Consider the following 21407-nt stretch of genomic DNA (forward strand, 5'->3'; position numbering starts at 1 on the left):
GTGGGTGAGAGGTGAGAGAGGGGCTCCCACCCCTCATCCCGCCCCTCCCTCAGGTGGGTGGGTCAAGGACCCAAACAGCGCCTCGGGAACGGCCAGGAAAATCCGACTTTTATTTCTTAAATACCAGAGGGGTTGGGGGGGAGGACGGCGTCGATGGAGCCAAGCGGGCAGGCGGCTAGGGCTCGTCCATGAAGGCGCGCTGGGCGTTGGGGAAGTGCTGAGGGCTGTAGTTGGGGTCGGCCCGCAGCCTCTGCTGAAGGTCGGACCGGAGCTGGGGGGAAAAGGGCGGAGAGAAAGGGCCTGTGACTTCACCCTCGCGCTGCCCCACCCGTCCTTCCCCTACGTGCTAGCAACGGTGTTTTGCACGTAGTAAGCGCTTAATAAATAGCGTCATCCTTCTTATTCCTCCACTCCCCCCAAACCACCGGCATCCCAGGGGTCAGGCGGGGCTGGGCTCCCTACCTGTTGGCGGTAGCTGTCCTGCACTTCGGGGGCCTCCAAGTCCCGCCTCAGGCTGTCGGGGCTGGTCACGGGCCGCGCCCCGCTGGCCTTGGCCGCCCGGCTCACGGCCTCCGACAGGAGCAGCTGGGGCCCCTCTCCCTGCATGGTCTGGGGAGAGTCAGAGGGAGGGTCAGAGGGAGGGGTCAGAGGGAGGGCCCCGAGGGGGGTGGTGAGTGTGGGTGGGTGGGTGGGGGGCGTCTATTCCCTGACCTTGCGTCGCTTGGCGGGCATGCCGCTGAGGTAGGCGTCACTCAGGGGAGGCTGCGGCTTCACCTTGCGCTGGGTCTGGAGGTCCTGGCGGATGATGGGGACCCACTCCTGGAAGGGGGCGGAGGGGCTGTCACCACCGGGGAGCCCTCCGCCCCTCCCCGCCCCCCCGTCCCGTCCCGCGGCTCACCGGGGGCACGGCCGCCGCCCAGGGCTCCGACTCGGCCGCGGCGGCTCCGTCCTGCTCCTCGTGCGGGGGCGGTCCCTCGGGGGCCGGCGGGGGGCCCCGGGACATGGCCTCCTCCGCCGTGGTGCCGGGGGCCGGCGAGGCGTTCTCCCGCTGCGGGGGAGCGGCGTCAGCCTCCCGCGGCCCGGCGCCCCTTCCCTCCCGGACCCCTCCCGGCTCCCCCTACCTCGGGCTCGGGCCTCTCCGCTCCTTGGATTTCCATCGGCTCCTCCTCCGGCGGGGGCTGAGAAGCCAAAGGAGAGGGGCACCGTGGGGGCGTGAGGTGGGGCACCTGGGGCCGGGCCCGCCCCCCGCCCCCAGGCCCGGGGGGCAGGGGCTCGGACCTGCGGGGGCTCGCCGAGGCGGCGCACGTAGCGCAGCACTTGGTCGGGGCCCACGGGCATGTGCTCCAGCAGCACCTGCAGCCGCAGCCCCATCATGGTAGTCAACCAGCTGACCAGGGACGGATTCACCCCGCCGGACAGGCGCCGCTGCGGAGAGAGGCACAAGGGGTCACCCCCCACCCTGGGTTCCCCTCGTCTCAGCCCTGCCCTCCCTTGTGTGGTCACCCCCCGGGGACGTCGGGAGGAAGGACCCTGCCCTCCCACGTCCAGCAGCCTCGACTCGGTGAATCCCGGGGGCGGCGGTGGCTCACGATGCGGCCGTTGATGACGTTGGTCAGCGCGCTCTGCTGTCCCCCAAGGCAGTGCAGGTTCAGGGCCAGACACTCGAACAGGCCCTGGTTACACAGCTCCAGCAGACGCCCCCCAAAGCTGCTGTCTGGATGGGGGGAGGACCCGCCCGGGCGTCAGCCTCTCCCCGGCCGCCCCTTCCCCACCCCGGCCCGCTCGCCGTTCAGCGGACCTGTGCAGTGCAGCACGTGGGCGGCGATGCCGTTGAACTGCTCCTGGAGGAAATCCAGGTTGGTCCTGGTGATGTCCACCCCTGGCTGGACCTGGACCGAGGCCTGAAGTGCCGAAAGAGAGGAGTTGGGGGAGGGGGGAGAGCTGGGCACAGCCAGGAAGCCGGAGGGCACCATGAGGGTCCGGGAAAGGCGGTCAAGGGGCAGCGGGGGCGGTAGGAAAACGGCCGCTAGGAGCTCCAGGCCACTCACAAAGCTGTCGCGTACGTACTCCTCCAGCCCCGTGATGAGCGTGTGTGTGGCCCTCTGGAGAGAAGGAGGGAAAAGGGAGGGAGAGAGGAGGGTCAGAAATCACCAGCGGTGGCTTCTCGCCCCGCCCCGCCTCCGCCCCCAGGCCCAACTGACCCGGATGGCGGGGCCGGTGGGCTCGCGGCCCCCCAGGTAGTGCTGGTGGAAGAAACTGCGCAGTTGTGGCTGCAGCCGCTGCAGGGGCTGGGAGTGGCCGTGCAGGAGCATCACCACGTCCACCATCGACAGGTTCTGGCAGATGACGGACAGCAGGGCGCCGAAGAAACCTGCCGGGGACGGCTGCGGTCACGGGGCGGGATGGAGACGTCTGGGCCGGGGCCGAGGTCAGTCAGGGACGGGGCCGGGAACAGGATGGGGACGGTCGGGGGGTCGGCGTCAGGGCAGATGGCGTCCGCGTCCCCCGACAAGCGCTCACCGAGGGCCCCGTCGGCCCCGGGCTCGAAGATGTTGCTGGAGCCGCTGAGGCGCTGGATGAAGCCGGCGATGCTCTCGCTGCTGCCGGCCCGGGCCCCCAGGGACCCCAGGAGGGAGCTCAGCACTCCCTGCACCACCGAGGTGAAGAACTCGGGGGGCAGCGCCTCGGGGCCCCCCCCGGCCCCGCCCGGCCCCGCAGGGGGCGAGCCGGGGGGCGCCGCGGCGGGGGCCTGCTCGGGGGCCTGGGGGGGCGGGGGCGGCGGCGGCGGCGGAGGGGCCGTCTGCGTCGCCTGGGTCCGAAGCGGGAAGGGGACGGGGAAGAAGAGACAAGTGAGAGACCGGGAGTGGCGGGAGGCTCCGGGGCGGTCTAACCCCGCGGGGGGGTGCGGGTGGGGGGCGGCCCCACGACACGGGCACGGGGCTGGCCAAAGGCGTCCGCGGGAAAGGGGATGAACCACCCCACTTGGGGAGGGGCGGAGGGGAACGACCACCGCACCCCCACCCCCACTGTAGAGTCCCACGGTGGGCACCCGGCACTCGACGCCGACGACCGACTAGGGAATGGGGGAAGGGGGGCCCCGGGCCGGCACGGACTCACCTGCAGGAAGTCCGTCATACCCTGGAGGAAGGCGGGGACGCCCGGCATGGCCACCGTGATGGTGGGGGAGCCCACGCCGGTGGCCCCGCCGCCGGCCCCCGGGCCCCCGGGGCCCCCCGGCCCCAGCAGGCTGCCCAGGAGCTGCGAGAACTGGACCTCAGCCTGGGGGGGGGCCCGGCGGCGGGGGCGGGGGCGGCTGGGTGGGGCCCCCGGGGGCCGGGCCGGCCGTCGTGGCCGTGTTGGTGGTGCCCGCGCTGGCCGAGGCCGTGGCCGGGGCCTGGGGGGCGCCCAGCCCCGAGGCGCCCTGGGCTGCAGAGGAAGAGACGGGAGTCGGGAGGATCGAAGAGGGGGGCGGGCAGGGGGGCAAGGGATGGGGGAGAACGGCAGCCGGAAGAGAGACGGGGTAGGAGACAGGGAACTCGGGGGAAGCGGGATCAAAAAGCAACAGAGGAAGGGAAGGGACAGAAAGAATGCCTGGGAAGGGATGAAAGGAGGAAGGGGTTGAAGAGGGGGACCGGGAGGGAGCGGTGTCTCACCCACGAGCACTGGCTGCATCAGAAGCTGCCCCACCAGCCCGCTCACCATCTGAGCCAGTGAAGCATTGGAACCCGGAACAGGGATCTGGGAAAGGGGAGCGTGGGGGGCAACTCAGACCGGCCGCCGGGCCGCCTCTCCCCCTTCTCACGGATCCCAGCCCCGTTCTCCCCTCTCCCCTCCCGCACGTGACTCACCGTAGCCCCGGGAGCGGGGGGAGGCCCTCCGGGATGGGGGGGCCGGGCCTGGGGGGGCGTGGGCCGGGCGATCACCACCCGGGTCGGGGCCGCCGGGAAGCCGGACACCTGCTGCCCTGCCGGGGCCGGGAGAGAACGGAGAAGCTGGCTGGGGGCCCGGACCCCCCCCCCAATCCCGGCCCGCACTCCGAGGGAAGCCCAGTCGCCCCGCTCACCCCCCCCCCCGGGGCCGCGGCGGTACCTGTGGCCGCGGAGGCGGCGGCGGCGGCCATGGCCTGCTGGGTGATCTGGTGGGCCACCGCCTGCATGAACTCTGGGGGCAGGGAGGGCAGTTGGATGTGGGTGGGGCCGCCTGGGGGGACGAGGAGGGAGCCGAGTGAGGGAGTGGGGCCCGGCCACCGGGACTGCGACCCCGCCGGCCCCCCGCCCCGTTCCCCTGGCTCTTACCCAGGCCCTGCCCGGGCGGGCCGGAGGGACCCGTGGAAGCGCTGGAGGCCCCGCCCGTCTGAGAGCCCGAATCTGGAGATGAAGTAGGGAAGAGGGGTCATTCCTTCCACGCCCTTGCTTCCAGGGCAACCAGTTCTGGCCCACAGGCAAGGGCTTGGAGGGACGACCGTGCCAGGGCACGTCCGGCCAGCAGCCAACATCCCCTTTCTGACGTCTGCTTCGCTCCCGTTTCCAGGCACAGGAGGCTTCGCCCACCCACTGCCTTCCCCCTGCCCCGCGGGGCGGCCCCGGTGGCCCTGGCTCACCCGGGATGTTCATGTGCATCATGACCACGGGCTCCACGCTCTGGTGGGAGATGCGGATCAGGCGCGGGGGGCCGGCGGCCTGAGGTGGGGCCGGGCCCGAGGGGGCCCCGTCCGTGCCGGGCTCCCCCGAGGTCGGGGACGGGGTGGGGGACGAGGTCTGGCCAGGCGCCGGGGTGGTGTCGGTCGGGCCGGGGCGGGCCCCGCTCCCCGTCATCGTCACCGTGGTTCCCACGTTGATCTGCAGGAGGGCGGGGGGACGGGGGACGGGGGACAGGGGAGGAAAGAAAAGCCATCAGACCGGCAGGTGCCACGGAGAGGGGCGTCCTTTGACTCCAGGGGGGTCAGAGCCACAAGACCCGAGTGTGAGCCAGGCGCGGGATGGGGGCACGTTCCATCCCTCCATCCCCCTCACTGAAGGGGGCTGGACCTAGGGAAGGGCCTGGGTTTGAGGACACACACGCGGAAAGGATGGAAGAAGCAGGGAAGGGAGGAATGCACGGGGGGAGCGGGGGTCCCACACAGATGAAGAGGAGGAAAGGGGGAGACTTGGGGGGAGAGGGTTTCTTGGTGGAAACGAAAGCAGGATGAAATGGAGACTGGGAGGAATGGGCCGCGCCCCCTCCCCCCCCCGACACTCCCCTAGCTCCCGGGCGGCGGGGCTGACCTGGATGGGGATGGCCGCCTGCTGCAGCACCATGGGCGCCGTGTAGTGGGACATGGGGCGCACCACGTGCAGGTGGCGGGGGGCCGTCGCGGACAGGTTGCAGCGCAGGTCGGACAGGGCCACGAAGGTGTTGCCCAGCAGGCGCAGGCTCTCCCCGACCAGGTTGATCACCCGCTGGTCCTCCTCCCGGCCCTCCGTCTGCCCCGCCGCAGGGGGACGAGGCCCGAGCTGAGCGCCCGCGCTGCCCATCCCCGCCCTCCCACAGTGGTCGCACCCACTGGCTGGTAGGGGGGAACACGCCTAAGCGGGGTCACCCATACCCTTCAAATGCCCGCTGGAAGAGCCCGCTATTGGGTAGGGATCGTCTCTACATGTTGCCTACTTGTACTTCTTGAGCGTTTAGTACAGTGCTCTGCACACAGTAAGCGCTCAATAAATACGATTGAATGAATGAATGACTGGAAGCTCCCTGTTGGCAAGGATCGCGTTCTACCAACTCCATTCTGTGGTACTCTCCCAAGGGCTTAGTACAGTGCTTGGCACGAAGTGCTCAATAAATACCGCTAATTGACTGACAGCAGGGAGAAAAATAAGGAGTTTCAGTTGCCCACAGGTAAGGCCTTGAGTTGTTCTACTAAACACGGAGGAGGGCGAGGCGTAAGGGGATATTACTGGAGCCATGGCTCACTGGAGGGGAGGAGATGGGATGATGATGGGCTGAACCATCACACGCCTTGCGGGCGGGAGAAGAGACAGTATTGTACTGAACCCCTGCCCACAAAGAGGGGATACGTTATTGGACTAATGGAGGAGGACATCACGGGACTGAAACCGTCGCCCCTCACAGAAGGACGTCAACGGATGACATGGACCGTGGCCCTTGTGGGAAAACTGTCGACCTCGCTGCCCAAATGCAGCAACGTTCCCGCTTATACGACGTGCGAGCGTGTGTGGTACTGGGGGGGGAGCGGTCCTCAGTGGGGAGCGACTCACGTTGTTGTTGTAGTCGGTGGTGGCGGCGGCCCCCAGGATGGCTCGGTAGCGCTGGAGGAAGGGCTGGAGGCGGCTCTCCACCCGCTGCAACTCCTGCAGCACCTCCGCGTACTCCGCCGGCGACGGGTGGCTGCCGGGCATACGGAGGATCGACGTGCCACCTGTGGCCCCGCGAGAACTTCACGGGGTCCCCACCCCCGGCCCGTGACTCCCACCCAGGTGATGCCTGCTGACCCCTCTGCGTCTGCCCCTCACAGGGGGCTGCAAAAAGCCGTGGGCGAGCCCCCGAGGCTCAGGAGCTACAGGTGGTCCTCCAGAACTGGCTCTGCGCTCCCCCTGCCCCGCCACCCCAGGTACCATCCCCTCCCGGATTAACCACTCCCTCCCCCAGCCAAGCACCTGCTTGCACTGGGGCCCGGCCAAGAGCAGCTCCTTCCCCACCCTGCTCCTGGCCTCCGGGCGGCACTCACTTGGGGGCGTTCCCTTCGGGGGCCGGGGCGGGGGCCGGGCCGGTGCCCCGGGGGGCCATGCTGTCCTCGGGCTCGCGCGTCTCCGTGGGCTCCCGCGGCGAGGTGTCCCCGTCCGTCGGGCCGCTTGGCCCGGGGCGCGGGGGACCCGACTCGGCCGGCAGCGCCTGCGCCTGCCCCAGCTGCCCCGGCTGCCCCGGCTGCCCCGGCTGCGGCTGCCCGTTGGCTCGGCCCTGGGGGTGATTGGGGCGGGGGCAGGAAGAGCCAGGAGGCCAAGCTCAGTCGAGGCCCCTCCGGCCCCAGAGGCAGGGCGAAGGGAGTGGGGGGACACGCGGGACGGGATCCCCGCCACCGGCAGACTTCGGGCCCGGCTGGACTGGCTGAGGCGGGGCTCGGGCCGGAGGCAGGGGGTGGGTGGGGAGCACCGGGGAATGGGCTGGATGCCCCCCGCCCCGCTGCCCTGGGACTCACGCTCACCTCGAGCCGGGCAAGCAGGGCCTGGATGTCCCGCAGCATGTGCTGAGCCATGACCAGCCGCACGCGGGGTTCGCTCTGCGGAAAAGGAGGACGGTGGGACTGGCTGACCGCCGCCAGCCCCCACCCCGCCCCGGTCCCCAACGCCCCACCGGCCCTGATGGGGTCCGGCCCCTCTCCAGCCCCACCCCATCTCCCCCCACACCTGAATCGGGGCTTGCTCCATGTTAATGTGGACGTCCACGGCTGAGCCATCGCTCTGGGAAGAGGGGAGAAGGCGGAGGAGGAGTGAGCACAGGGGGGGTGGGAGGGGAGGGGCGGCTCACCGCAAACACAAGGGTGAGGGGCCCCTCTCTCCTCCCCGCCCCCACCAGCCGGACCCCGAGGGGACCGCCCTCTCACCGGGAGGTTGAAGGTGCCGACCATGACGTAGCTGTTGGCGTTCCGGTCGTGCACGGGAGCACCGGGGCCCCGGGGGCCGGCGGGGGGAGCCCCGGCGTGGGGAGCCGAGGGGGACCCCGCCCGGGAGGCACCTCCCGAGGACGGGCCCTGGGTCTGCGGCGGGGCCCGCTCGACCAGATGGATCACCTTCCCCCCGACGTCTGCAAGGAGGAGGTGCGTTGGGGGAGATGGAGAAAGCAGGGAGGATCGAACCCCAGTCCCGCCCTTGGGGCCATAAGGGACAGCCAGCCCCCGCCCCCGGCCCCCGACAAGCCCTCCGGTCCCCACCGGCGATCCCACCCGGCCTCACTGTATTCTTGCAGCTTCTTGTCGTCCTGCAGGACGCGGCCCTGGTAGATGAGCCGCTGCTTGTCAGGTGGGATGCTGACCGCGGCGGCGATGTGCTCTTTGAACTCTTTCACCGTCATCTGTGGCGGGCGGGAGCGGAGGCCGGGGATGCGGGGGCTGGCCCGGGGGGGAAGGAGGGGCTCCCGCTCACGGGCCTCGGGACCAAAACGGCCTCAGCTCCATCCCCACGGGGCGGCGAGGGGAGGCCTGGGACGGATGAGGAGCCGGCTTGGGGGGGATTGGGTCGGAATCGACTGAGACCCTCCCGTCTCCCGCGGATGGGCCCAGTCCTGGGCCACCAAGATTTCAGGTGGCCACCCCCCAGCCCTTCCCGCTTTCTAGACCCTCCTGAAGCCCCACCTCCTCCAGGAGGCCTGCCCTGATTAAGTTTTCTTCTCCCCAGGTCATTTCCTGCCAGCTCCCGCCTCAAGTCTTTTTATTTATATATTTTTCAAGCGGTGTCTGTTAAGCACATATGTAATAAGCGCCGAGGTAGATACGAGATGATCAGGTGGGACACGGTCCCCTTCCCACATGGGACTCACGGTCCAAGCAGGAGGGAGAACAGGTATCACCACTCCCATTTCCCAGATAAAGAAAAAGGTACAGAGAAATCAAGTCAGGGGTTCAAATTCTGGCTCCGCCAACTGTCAGCTGTGTGACTTTGGGCAAGTCGCTTAACTTCTCTCGGCCTCAGTTCCCTCATCTGTAAAATGGGGATTAAAACTGTGAGCCCCCCGTGGGACAACCTGATTACCTTGTAACCTCCCCAGAGCTTAAAACAGTGCTTTGCACATAGGAAGCGCTTAACAAATACTATCATTATCATTATTATTATAATTAAGTGACCCTTTCATCGTTCCTTTTCTAAACAAGGTATTTGTTAGGTACTTTCTACGCGCCAGGCCGGTACTGAGCTCTGGGGCAGATCCAAACTAATCCGGCGAGACGCGGTCCCTAACCCACATGGGGCTCCCAGTCTTAATCCCCATTTTACAGATGAGGGAACTGAGGCCTGGAAAAGCGAAGTGACTTGCCCAAGGTCACCCAGCAGACAAATGGCAGAGCTGCCATCCTGCCCCTCGGTAGTAGCGGTGGCAGAAGCGGTAGCGTTTGTTTAGCATTTAAGGGGACCAGAGCACCGTATTAAGCACTGTGCTACACTCAGGTGGAAGTTAGGCTCGATTAGAACCCAGGTCCTCTGACTCATGGGCCCAAGCTCTTTCAACTAGACCACGCTGCTATTCAAGTTCAGGCAGTGAGCACAGAGGCCTCCCGTGCCGGCTCTGCCCTCAGGCTCCCCCCACCCCAACCTCCCGCCGCCCGGTTGTCCTGACCGACTCGAACACCCTGCTCCTGAACCGCACACTCCTCCGCCTGGCCACCGTTCCCTGTTCTTCCTCCTTTCTGTATTTCCGAGTGCCGCTCTCCCCCACTCCGAGAAGCAGTGTGGCTTAGTGGACAAAGCCCGGGTCTGGACCTGGGTTCTAATCCAGCCTAACTTCCACCTGAGTATAGTACACTGCTTAGTACGGTGCTCTGGTCCCCTTAAATGCTAAACAAGCGCCACCACTTCTGCTACCGCTACTACTGAGGGACAGGAACCGTACCTACCCATTCTACTGTCCTCTCCCAAGCACTCAGGGGTGAAACACTAGTGTGGCCTAGTGGAAGGAGCCTGGGCCTGGGAACCAGGAGACCTGAGTTCTAACCCCGGCTCCGCCAACTTGTCTGCTGGGTGACCTCGGGCAAGTCGCTGCACTTCCCTGGGCCTCAATTCCCTCAACTGCAAAGTGGGGATTCAATAACCCTTCTTCCTCCTACTCAGACTGCGAGCCCTTTGGGGGACAGGGACTCTGCCCGACCTGAACAACTTGTATCTTTGCGGGCACTTGGAACCTTGTTTCCTCTTCTCTCTCCCTTCTGCGCTGTCCTTGTACTTGGATTTGCACCCTTTATTCACTCCACACTCGGCCCCATAACAACTTTGTCCATGTCTGTCATTCATTTATATTAACAACTGTCTCCTCCTCTAGACTACGTTCATTAAGCGCAGGGAACACAGCTAATAACTCCATTGTACTGAACCCTTTCCATGCATCCAGTACGGTGATCTGCACACAGCAGGCGCTCAATAAATAATAAGAATAATGATAGCATTTGTTAAGCGCTCACTATGTGCACAGCACTGTTCTAAGCGCTGGGGGGGGGGGGGGATACAAGGTGATCAGGTTGTCCCACGTGGGGCTCACAGTCTTAATCCCCAGTTTTACAGATGGGCTCACAGAAGTCAAGTGACTTGCCCAAGATCACACAGCAGACGTGGCAGATCTGGGATTCGAACCCATGACCTCTGACTCCAAAGCCCACGCTCTTTCCACCGAGCCACCCTGCTTCTCCCAATATCACTACTTGGCTGACTGGTTATTTACTCAAATATTACTGTCTGCCTCCCCCTCTCTAGGCTGTAATCTTATTGTGGGCAGGGAACATCTGCCAACTCTGTTATACTGTGCTTTCCCAAGTACTCAGTAGTCAGTCATATTTACAGCGCGCTTACTATATGCAGAGCACTGTACTAAGCACTTGAGAGAGCACGACAAGAAATAATGGACGCACTCCCTGCCCACAACTAGCTTACGGTCTATGTATCAAGCGCCGGGGTAGATACAAGGTTATCAGGTTGTCCCACGTGGGGCTCACAGTCAATCTCCATTTTACAGCTGAGTAACCGAGGCACAGAGAAGTGACTTGCCCAAAGTCACACGGCTGAAACTGACATAAATAGAAATAGGCAAAATGACAGTTACGTACAGAAGTGTCGTGGGGCTGGAGGAGTGCTGAATAAAGGGAGCAAGTCAAGGTGACACAGGGGAGTGGGAGAAGAGGAAAGGAGGGAAGCCTTCTTAGAGAGGCCTTCTGGAGCATTACAGCGTTCGGCACATAGCAAACGCTCACTACACACGATAGACTGAAGTGCCGCGGAGTCAAGAGTTGGGGTCAACACAGGAGTTGGGGGTCAACACAGAAGTGCACCCTATTGATAAGAGAAAAGTGAGGTGTGGGGCTGTGCCGGGCTCTCACCTCAGCCCCCACGGTGAAGGTGCGGGTCTGGGAATCCAGGGTCTTCACTAAGACCTCCAGGTCGGCTGGCTCTTCCATGTCGTTGCTGTGGCCGCCGCCGCCGCCGCTGCCGCCGTCGCCGGGGTCCATAGCCGACCGTCTGGGGTTGGGGGGCGGGAGGAGAGAGGGGCCCGGGCCGGCCTGTCAACCCGGGAGGAGGTCCGTGCAGGTGCTGTAAGTGCTCTGGCCAAGTTTGGAGCCCAGAATGAGGAAATGTCGCCCAGCATCTTGGCGTTGCTGGAGAGGTGAGCTGCCTGGTTTCAGGGGCTGGGGACCTCTCCCCCATCTTAAACTTACCAACCCCTAAAATTGTGACCCTGAGGGATTTCACTGTCTCCTTCTTGACTGTGAGCCCACTGTTGGGTAGGGACCGTCTCTAGATGTTGCCAACTTGGACTTCCCAAGCGCTTAGTCCAGTGCTCTGCACACAGTTAGCGCTCGATAAATACGATTGATTGATTGATTGATTTCTAGGCTGTGAGCCCGTCAGTGGGTAGGGACCTTCTCTACAGGTTGCCAACTTGGACTTCCCAAGCGCTTAGTCCAGTGCTCTGCACACAGTAAGCGCTCAATAAATACGGTTGATTTCAGGGACAGGGGCCGTCTCCACAGGTTGCCAACTTGGACTTCCCAAGTGCTTAGTCCAGTGCTCTGCACACAGTAAGCGTTCACTAAATACGATTGATTGATTTCTAGGCGGTGAGCCCGTCGTTGGGTTGGGACTGTCTCTACATGTGGCCAACTTGGCCTTCCCAAGCGCTTAGCACAGTGCTCTGCACACAGTAAGCGCTCAATAAATCCGGTTGATTGATTGATTTCTAGGCGGTGAGCCCGTTGTTGGACAGGGACCGTCTCCGCATGTTGCCAACTTGGCCTTCCCAGGCGCTCTGCACACAGCAAGCGCTCAATAAATACGATTGATTGATTTCTAGGCTGTGAGCCGGTCGTTGGGTAGGGACCGTCTCTCCGTGTTGCCAACTTGGACTTCCCAGACGCTCTGCACACAGTAAGCGCTCAATAAATACGACTGACTGATTGATTGATTGACAGACATCGGGGGAGCCAGGCCCGCCCCCCAGCCCCTCTCCCTGGGGGGGCACAGGTTGGGAAGAGGAGGAGGAGGGGGCTGGTGGGGGAGATGGAGCCTCTATCTTTGGGGCTGTTGGAGAAGAGGGGCGGTGGGCAGGGGGTTCCCCCGCGCCGGCCCCATGAGGGGTAATAGGAAGGGCGGTTCCATCATCATCATCATCATCATCAATCGTATTTATTGAGCGCTTACTGTGTGCAGAGCACTGTACCAAGCGCTTGGGAAGTACAAGTTGGTAACATATAGAGACAGTCCCTACCCAGCGGTGGGCTCACAGTCTAAAAGGGGGAGACAGAGAACAAAACCAAACATACTAACAAAATAAATAGAATAGATATGTACAAGTAAAACAGAGTAATAAATCTGTACATACATATATACAGGTGCTGTGGGGAAGGGAAGGAGGTGAGATGGGGGGGATGGAGAGGGGGACGAGGGGGAGAGGACTGTGAGCCCACTGTTGGGTAGGGACTGTCTCTCTATGTTGCCAATTTGTACTTCCCAAGCGCTTAGTACAGTGCTCTGCACATAGTAAGCGCTCAATAAATCTGATTGATTGATTGATTGATTGGGCTCCCCCCCCCCCAATCCCGTCCCCGCTCGGAGCTGACCCGTCGGTTGCCCCGGGTGAGGTCGGGGGTTCGGCGGGTGTCGTGAGGCAATTTGTAATCGTACTCCCAGCTTGTACCTCCCAAGCGCTTAGTGCAGTGCTCTGCACATAGTAAGCGCTCGATAAATACGATTGACGATGATGATGCCGACGGTGTGAGGCACTCACCGGGCGGCGGGCAGCCCCCCACCGGGCCCGCGGCTCCGCCCCCCGGCCGCCTCACTTCCGGCGCGCCCGGGCCCGCCCCGAGAGGCGGAGGGGGCCGGGCGGGGACGCGAGGCGAGACTTCCCGGACTCCCCGGGGCGGCGGGCGGCGGGCGGAGGACGGCGGGCGGAGGGCGGCGGGCGGAGGACGGGGGCCCGGCCCGGCCCGCTGGAGCTGCTGGAGGAGCTGGAGGAGGAGGAGGAGGCGCCGCCGCCGTCGCTCACCGCCGTCGCCGGGGCCCCTCTGCGCACGCGCGGCCGGCCGGGGCCCCGCCCCCTTCTGGGGCCGCCGCCGCCGCCGCGCCCGTCGTCGTCCCCGACAGGCGGTGACGCGGACACCTAAGGGCCGGCCTGAGGGGGGCGGCGCCATCTTGGGTGCGGGCGAGGCGGCGCCCGGGGGGCCGCCATCTTGGGTGCGGGCGGGGAGGCGAGGCGGTGCCCGGGGGGCCGCCATCTTGGGTGCGGGCGGGGAGGCGAGGCGGTGCCCGGGGGGCCGCCATCTTGGGTGCGGGCGGGGAGGCGCGCCCCCGCCGCCGCCGCCGCCATCTTTCTTGAAGTCGAAATGATGGCGGGCCCGGGGCCTCAGGGAAATGGAGGGGGCGGCGCCATCGGGGTTGAGGGCGAGGGGGCGGCCATTTTGTAGCGCTTGGGGAAGGGGGGGGGGGGAGGGGAGGCGAAATGGAGACCCCCTGAGGGTCAACAATCTAGTCTCCCCCCCCCCCTTCTAGACTGTGAGCCCGCCGTTGGGTAGGGACCGTCTCTCTATGTTGCCAACTTGTACTTCCCAAGCGCTTAGTCCAGTGCTCTGCACACAGTAAGCGCTCAATCAATACGATTGAATGAATGAATGAATGCAGGAAGCACTCAATAAATGCGAATGAACGAATGAGTGTCTCCCCCTTCTAGACTGTGAGCCCACTGTTGGGTAGGGACCGTCTCTAGATGTTGCCAACTTGGACTTCCCAAGCGTTTAGTGCAGTGCTCTGCACACAGTAAGTGCTCAATAAATACGGATGAATGAATGAATGCAGTAAGCGCTCAATAAATACGAATGAATGAATGAATGAATGTCTCCCCCTTCTAGACTGTGAGCCCACTGTTGGGTAGGGACCGTCTCCGTATGTTGTCAACTTGTACTCCCCAAGCTCTTAGTCCAGTGCTCTGCACACAGTAAGCGCTCAATAAATACGATTGAATGAATGAATGCAGTAAGCACTCAATAAATATGAATGAATGAATGAATGTCTCCCCCTTCTAGACTGTGAGCCCACTGTTGGGTCAGGACCGTCTCTATATGTTGCCAGCTTGTACTCCCCAAGCGCTTAGTCCAGTGCTCTGCACACAGTAAGCGCTCAATAAATACGATTGAATGAATAAATGAATGAATGCAGTAAGCACTCAATAAATACGATTGAATAAATGAATGAATGTCTCCCCCTTCTAGACTGTGAGCCCACTGTTGGGTCGGGACCATCTCTATATGTTGCCAGTTTGGACTCCCCAAGCGCTTAGTCCAGTGCTCTGCACACAGTAAGCGCTCAATAAATACGATTGAATGAATAAATGAATGAATGCAGTAAGCACTCAATAAATACGATTGAATAAATGAATGAATGTCTCCCCCTTCTAGACTGTGAGCCCACTGTTGGGTCGGGACCATCTCTATATGTTGCCAGTTTGGACTCCCCAAGCGCTTAGTCCAGTGCTCTGCACGCAGTAAGCGCTCAATAAATACGATTGATTGATTGATTCTAGTCTGTGAGCCCACTGTTGGGTAGGGACCGTCTCTCTAGGCTGCCAACTTGGACTTCCCAAGCACTCTGCATACAGTAGGCACTCGATAAATACGATTGAATGAATGAGCAATCGATCGACCGTCTCTATATGTTGCCAGCTTGGACTTCCCAAGCACTCTGTACACAATAAGCACTCAATAAATATGATTGAAGGAATGAACAATCGATCAACCGTCTCTATATGTTGCCAACTTGGACTTCCCAAGCGCTCTGTACACAATAAGTGCCCAATAACTACGATTGGAGGAATGAACAATCCACCAACCGTCTCTATATGTTGCCAACCTGGACTTCCCAAGCGCTTTGCACACAGTAGGCGCTCAGTAAATATGAGTGAATGAATGAACTCTCGATCAACTGTCTCTATATGTTGCCAACTTGGACTTCCCAAGCGCTCTGTACACAATAAGTGCTCAATAAATACGATCGAAGGAATGAACAATCGATCGACCGTCTCTATATGTTGCCAACTTGGACTTCCCAAGCGCTCTGTACACAGTAAACACTCAATAAATACGATTGAAGGAATGAACAATCGATTGATTGATAGTATTGACTGAGCCCTTACTGTGTTAAAAGCACTGTACTAAAGCGCCTTTAACGGCATTTATTAAGCGCTGTGTACCAGACACTATACTAAGATTGTGAGCCCCACGTGGGACAGTCTGATAACCTTGTATCTACCCCAGCGCTTAGAACAGTGCTTGGCACATAGTAAGCGCTTAAATACCATCATTATTATTATTCTCTGCACACAGTGCTCAATAAATATGATTGAATGAATGGAGTAGATACAAGCTAATCAGGGTGAATACAGTCCCCGTCCTATATAGAGCTTAGAACACTGCTTGGCACATAGTAAGCGCTTAAATACCATCATTATTATTATTCTCTGCACACAGCGCTCAATAAATATGATTGAATGAATGAATGGAGTGGATACAAGCTAATCAGGGTGGATACAGTCCGCGTCCTATATAGAGCTTGGAACAGTGCTTGGCACATAGTAAGCGCTTAAATACTATCATTATTCTCTGCACACAGTAAGCGCTCAATAAATATGATTGAATGAATTAATGAATGGAGTGGACACAAGCTAATCAGGGTGGATACAGTCCCCGTCCTAAATAGAGCTCACAGTCAATCCCCGTTTTACAGGTGAGGTAACTGAGGCCCAGAAAATGAAGTGACTCACCCAAGGTCACACGGCAGACAAGTCACATAATAATGATAGCATTTATTAAGCACTTACTAAGCGCTGGGGCGGTTACAAGGTGATCAGGTTGTCCCACGGGGGGGGGGGGGGGGGGAATCACAGTCAATCCCCATTTTACAGATGAGGTAACTGAGGCACAGAGAAGTTAAGTGACTTGCCCAAAGTCACACAGCTGACAATCGGTAGAGCTGGGATTTGAACCCATGACTTCTGACTCCAAAGCCCAGGCTCGTTCCACTCGTTCGACTCCTCCAAGAAGCCTTCCCTGACTAAGCCCTCCTCTCCTCACCCTGCCTTCTGTGTCGCTCTGACTTGCTCCTTCATTCCTCGCATCCCCACAGCACGTTTGTGTATATATATGTGTATATCTTTATTTATATTAATGTCTGTCCCCCCACACACACACACCAGACTATGAGCTTGTTGTGGGCAGGGAATCTGTCTGTTGTTATAGTTTACTCTCCCAAGCACTTAGTACAGTGCTTTGCACAAACTGCTAATAAGTACGATTGAATCAGTGAATGCAAGTGGCAGAGCGGGGATTAGAACCTAGGTCCTCCTGATTCTTAGGCCTGTGCTCTACCCATTAGACCACCCTGCTTCTCTTGGGAGAGTCCTAAACAACAGAGTCAGTAGACACGTTCCAGAAAGGAGGAACCGGGCAAACGGTGAAGTCGGAATGGTACAGATGAGAACGCGCTGTTGAGGACGAAGATCAACAAGGAACTGGGTGGGGAAAGCCTCCCTCAGGGTGGGCGAACATCGGGTCCGAGTGCCGGAACCGTTTCTGCTGCTCTTAGCTGGTTCCGTGGAGCCAAATCACACACCCAAACGATTCTCCACACTCCACCCCTGATGTCACATGCCTTCTGTGGACACCGTGGGTGGCACGACGCCACCCAAATGTTGCTTTTCTGGGCTCCTGCCTGACCCTCCCTCCCAAACACTCCTGAGCCTTCATTTTCCCCTTCCCCATATCTGTATGGAACCAAATGATAACCGAACCGGGCTAGCTTGGATCCCTCCAGTCCCGGGGCTGAGGTGACCGCTGCTGCCGCCACACAGGATTACCGTTCACAGACATACACGAGCGTCACGTAATGACGCCACAACCGCCATTTGGAGGAAGTATGTGACGTTCCCCTCGACCTGGAGTGCTCCGTCTCTCCAGGGGTGGGCCGCCGACCCACCAACCCTCGCTCCAAAGCCTTCCGATTTCCTTCCCGGGTCCCTCTGAACAGGAATGCCACTCCCAAGCCACGGAGGCCACAGCAGAGGATGAAGCTAAAGGCATCGGACACGGAAGGCGGGCATCTGCTGCCGTACCAGTGCGAGACATGGGACGGACCGGCTGGAACTGGACCGTCCGGATTAAATCTGGGAAAACGGCCACACTGCTCAGCCCAGGGGGTGAGGGGGCAGAGGTAGAGCGGAGACTGGGAGGGGAAGGGGGATGGATTTGGCTCGGCAAACATCAGGAGTTAGGTTGGAAAACACCATTGGAGTTACTCATTAGTGGGCTCGGGGTCAAGAGTCAAGGCAAGGGGAGTGGAAACTGACCCAAGAGAAGAGGCAGGATAACATCTTGCTCTGGGCTCCCATCAATTCCCCGCGATGATCCACCAGTTCTGGGCCCATCTCCTTTACCTGTACTGGACCCTCCAAAACAGCATTTCCAGGTGTCCGGGACCCACCCCGCTGGTCATCCCTGGCCCACATGGAGAAGAGGTATGACGGGGAGAGTTGGGGGGAGGGAGAAAAGGGGATGAGGGCCCAACAGTCGGAGAAAGAAAGCTGGGGAAGGGTCACGGGGAATGCTCCAATTAGCCCTCACTGATGGGGCGCCCAAGGGACCGACCTGAGGGACATATGTTGCCAACTTGTACTTCCCAAGCCCTTAGAACGGTGCTCTGCACACAGTAAGCGCTCAATAAATACGATTGATTGATTGACAGAGATGAAGTTCTCTCAGGGAGTTAAAAAGGGGAGAAGGGAAAGGGATGTTGGTGGGAGAATAAGGGGGAGGTGAGAGGTTTGGGGTTTCTTGGGGCCAGGGCTCGGTGAGTGGAGCGGGAGGGGTGTGTGGATGACTGCCCGCCCCGCCCAACTCCGGCCCTTCCAGTTTCCAAGGACCTATTTGGGATACTGGCACTTCATCGCCGGGTCGGCGCCCACCCCGGACCAGCTGGCGACCTTCGACCCCGTGGACAATATCCTCTTCCACCTGGTCCCCGGCTCCACACCCCTAGAGCTGTACCTCCGTGCCGCCATTCGCATGTGAGTGGGGACCACGCCCGACCTCTCCTCCTCCTCCTGCTTTCTGCCTCCCAAAACCTTCAGCAGAGCCCTCTGTCAATTGGCCTGTCGGCTGCCTCAGAAACCACCGGGGTCCTGACTGCCCCCCTTTTTTTTGGTGCTAGTAAGCACTTACTTTGTGCCGGGAACTGTGCTAAGCACTGGGGTAGATACAAGGTAATCAGTTTGGACTCGGTCCATGTCCCACATGGGGCTCACAGTCTTAATCCCCATTTTAGAGAAGAGCAAACCGAGGCCCAGAGAAGTGAAGTGACTTCCCCAAGGTCACACAGCAGACAAGTGGCAGAGCGGGGATTACAGCCCAGGTCCTTCTGATTCCCAGGCCCGGGCTCTCTCCACTAGGACACTCTGCTTCTCTGCCTACTCCTGTCAAGACCACAGACCACTCCGTATGGTCAGTTGTGATTGATCAAATCAATCAGTTTTATTTATTATATGATCCTTGGTCAAGTCGAGAAGCAACGTGGCCTAGTCACTTCGCTTCTCTGTGCCTCGGTTCCCTCATCTGAGACTGTGAGCCCCGTATGGGACGTGGATTTGGTCCAACCTGATCAGCTTTTATCTGCCCCAGCGCTTAGTACAGCACCCGGCACCTAGTTAAGCGCTTAACAAATACTTAAAAAAAAAAAGTCATTTCTCTGAGCCTGAGTTCTCTCATCTGCAAAATGGGGTTTCAGTGCCCATTCAATATCTCCTACTTAGACTCTGAGTAGGGAACCTGATTATCTTAGTACAGTGCTTAGCGCATAGTAAGCCCTTAACATACCACGTTTATTATTATTGAGCACTTAACTGCGTGCAGAACATTGTACTGATTCGGAGAGTCCGACATGACAAAGTTAAGAGACCCGATCCCTGCCCATTACAAGCTTTCAGTCAGGGGGGCCCGAAGCCAACGTCCCCCTCCCCGTCCTACATTTCTCCAGGAAGAGTGGACTCTGCGTCCCCCGAGAGTGGACCTACCTCCTGGCCAAGGGAACCACCAATCTCAGGATTCAAGGTCAGTTCCCTTCCTCCATCTGCCCCTACCTCCATCAATCAATCAGTCAATGGTATTTATTGAGCGCTTACTGTGTGCAGAGCACTGGACCTAAGCACTCGGGAGAGGACAATATCAATCAGTGATATTTAGTGTGCGCTTACTATGCGCAGAGCACGGTCCTAAGCACTCGGGAGAGGACAATACAACAGAATTAGCGGGCACATTCCCTGCCCGTAATGGGAGAGGGGGAGACGGAGTTGATCGAACGTTCCCTGCCCACACTGAGCTTATGACCTAGAGGGGGTCTACAGTAAGCGCTCAATAAACACGACTGATGGATTGATTGATTCCTGGGCCCTCCCGGGGCCCCCAATTCACACCTCTGTGTACCCTCTTCAGGCCGTCCGGATATGAAGACAGAGCTGTTCTCCGCCCCCTGTGCCGAGAGCATCATCCTGAAGGAGACGGGGCAGGATTTCGAGCGGTTCCTCATGTACTGTGAGTGGGAGAGGGAAGGGAGGCTGTCGGAAAGGGGAGGTTGGGGAGGGATGGAAGAAAGTACGGGGGGCTTCTGGAGGGAGGCAGAACCGGGGAGAAACAACAGCAAGGCAACGAGGAAAGCAGTGAGAAATAGTGCGGCCTAATGGATAGAGCACTACTAAGAGTCAGAGGACCTGGGTTCTCATCCCGACTCCCCCTGTACATTGTACACTCATTTTCGGCAGGAAATGTGTCTGTTTATTGTTATATTGTACTCTCCCAAGCGCATAGTAGCAGTGCCGTGCACACAGTAAGCACTCAATAAATACAACTGAATGAATGAAACAAATGGCTCTGCCGCTTGTCTGCTGTGTAACATTAGGCAAGCCGCTTCACTTCTCTTGGACCTCAGTTCCCTCATCTGCAAAATGGGGATTCGACCCCTGTTCTCCCTCCTATTTAGACTGCGAGCTCCATGTGGGACCTGCTCGTCAGATATGGTGCTTGGCACATAGCAAGCGCTGAACACTTTTTTCTTTTATAATGGGATTTGTTAAGGGCTTACTGTGCGCCAGGCCCTGTACGAAGCACCGGGGTAGAAACAAGATAATCAGGTTCAACACAGTCTCCATCCCAAATGGTCCTCACAATCTGAATCCCTATTTTCCAGATGAGGTAACTAGCACAAAGAAGCAAAAGTGACTTGCCCAAGGTCACACAGCAGGCCAGTGGTGGAGCCAGGATCAGAACCCTTGGACTGCGTCCAACCTGATTAATACCTGGCACATATTAGGCGCTTAACACCTTAAAAAAAAAAAACCCAAATCAACCCAGGTCCAGGTCCTCTGACCCCCAGACACGCTGCTTTCCAAATGGCACCATTATTACGGCTTATTCTACCCTCTCCGCATTAACTACTGCTCATGTGCCCTCAGCACACGCTCAATAAATAAATTCTGTGGCTCTTCCCGGAAGGGCGGGACGTGGGGAGGCAGGGCTGGGTGTGGGGGAAAGTAGAGGGGATAAAGGTAAGACCCTCCGGGGTCCGCTGTGATGTCACCCGGATGACATCACCCAGATGACATCGTCTTGGGAGGTGAGTGATGCCAGTCGGGGAGCGGGCCGGGCCTTCCGGGGGGGGATGAGGTTCAGCGGACCCGCCCGCCCTCTCGCCTCACGCAGCCCGGTCCCCGGCTCCCCCGGCCCGCTGCGTGAATGATTTCCAGGCCCTAGTCTCCTGCTGGAACTTCACCCTCCTGCAGACCCCCCGCCAGCAAGGTGAGGTGGCGGGGGGCGGCTGTGCGGGGACTCAGGATGGCATGGATTGGCAGCAAAGGGGGTGGGGCTTTACCCAACTGTGGCATCACCAAGGGGTGGGTCTTCGGGGGTCTCGGCCAGTCCAGGAAGAGGGTGAGGACTGGTCTTGCACACCTCCTTTCTTCTCCGCAGGTGCCTGCGTGTTGACCAGCAGTTGAGCAGCCTCTCCTGGATGGGGGGGCGGGGGTGTGATCCATCAGGCCCGAGAAGACCTAACTTCCCTCAAGGAACAATAAAAAGGATTTTCTGGATCATTTTTTTCCTCCTTTTTTCTGGTATTAAGTGCTTA

At 60.1% G+C, this 21407-nt stretch overlaps 2 protein-coding genes across 2 annotated transcripts; one reads left to right on the top strand and one right to left on the bottom strand.

The window, feature by feature from the left end:
* Positions 1-87: 87 nt before the first annotated feature.
* Positions 88-13035, bottom strand: BAG6 (BAG cochaperone 6). The gene is given in 27 exon segments (XM_038768640.1): positions 88-271; positions 463-609; positions 712-819; positions 899-1048; positions 1122-1178; positions 1279-1425; positions 1590-1714; positions 1799-1901; positions 2049-2102; positions 2202-2371; positions 2521-2809; positions 3118-3282; positions 3284-3426; positions 3654-3738; positions 3849-3964; positions 4090-4200; positions 4296-4367; positions 4601-4838; positions 5265-5462; positions 6258-6387; positions 6728-6957; positions 7202-7276; positions 7404-7457; positions 7601-7800; positions 7950-8067; positions 11072-11210; positions 12976-13035. Coding segments are annotated over 26 exon segments (3510 nt in total). The 5' UTR covers positions 11201-11210; positions 12976-13035; the 3' UTR covers positions 88-175.
* Positions 13036-17555: 4520 nt separating this feature from the next.
* Positions 17556-21369, top strand: APOM (apolipoprotein M). The gene is made up of 6 exons (XM_038768816.1): positions 17556-17751; positions 18146-18300; positions 19266-19339; positions 19721-19819; positions 20984-21079; positions 21251-21369. Exons 1-6 carry the CDS (start codon positions 17638-17640, stop codon positions 21274-21276), a joined length of 564 nt encoding a protein of 187 aa, XP_038624744.1. The 5' UTR covers positions 17556-17637; the 3' UTR covers positions 21277-21369.
* The last annotated feature ends 38 nt before the right edge of the window (positions 21370-21407 follow it).

This window comes from Tachyglossus aculeatus, chromosome Y4 (assembly GCF_015852505.1).
Source record: "Tachyglossus aculeatus isolate mTacAcu1 chromosome Y4, mTacAcu1.pri, whole genome shotgun sequence".
NCBI classification, from domain to species: domain Eukaryota; kingdom Metazoa; phylum Chordata; class Mammalia; order Monotremata; family Tachyglossidae; genus Tachyglossus; species Tachyglossus aculeatus.

What these genes read in the sequence shown, in the direction of transcription:
- APOM (XM_038768816.1), top strand. Translation starts at nt 17,638, where the DNA reads ATGATCCACCAGTTCTGGGCCCATCTCCTTTACCTGTACTGGACCCTC. An exon ending in CACCAATCTCAGGATTCAAG is followed by an intron (nt 19,340 to 19,720) that starts GTCAGTTCCCTT and finishes TACCCTCTTCAG; the next exon opens with GCCGTCCGGATATGAAGACA. An exon ending in CGAGCGGTTCCTCATGTACT is followed by an intron (nt 19,820 to 20,983) that starts GTGAGTGGGAGA and finishes CGCCTCACGCAG; the next exon opens with CCCGGTCCCCGGCTCCCCCG.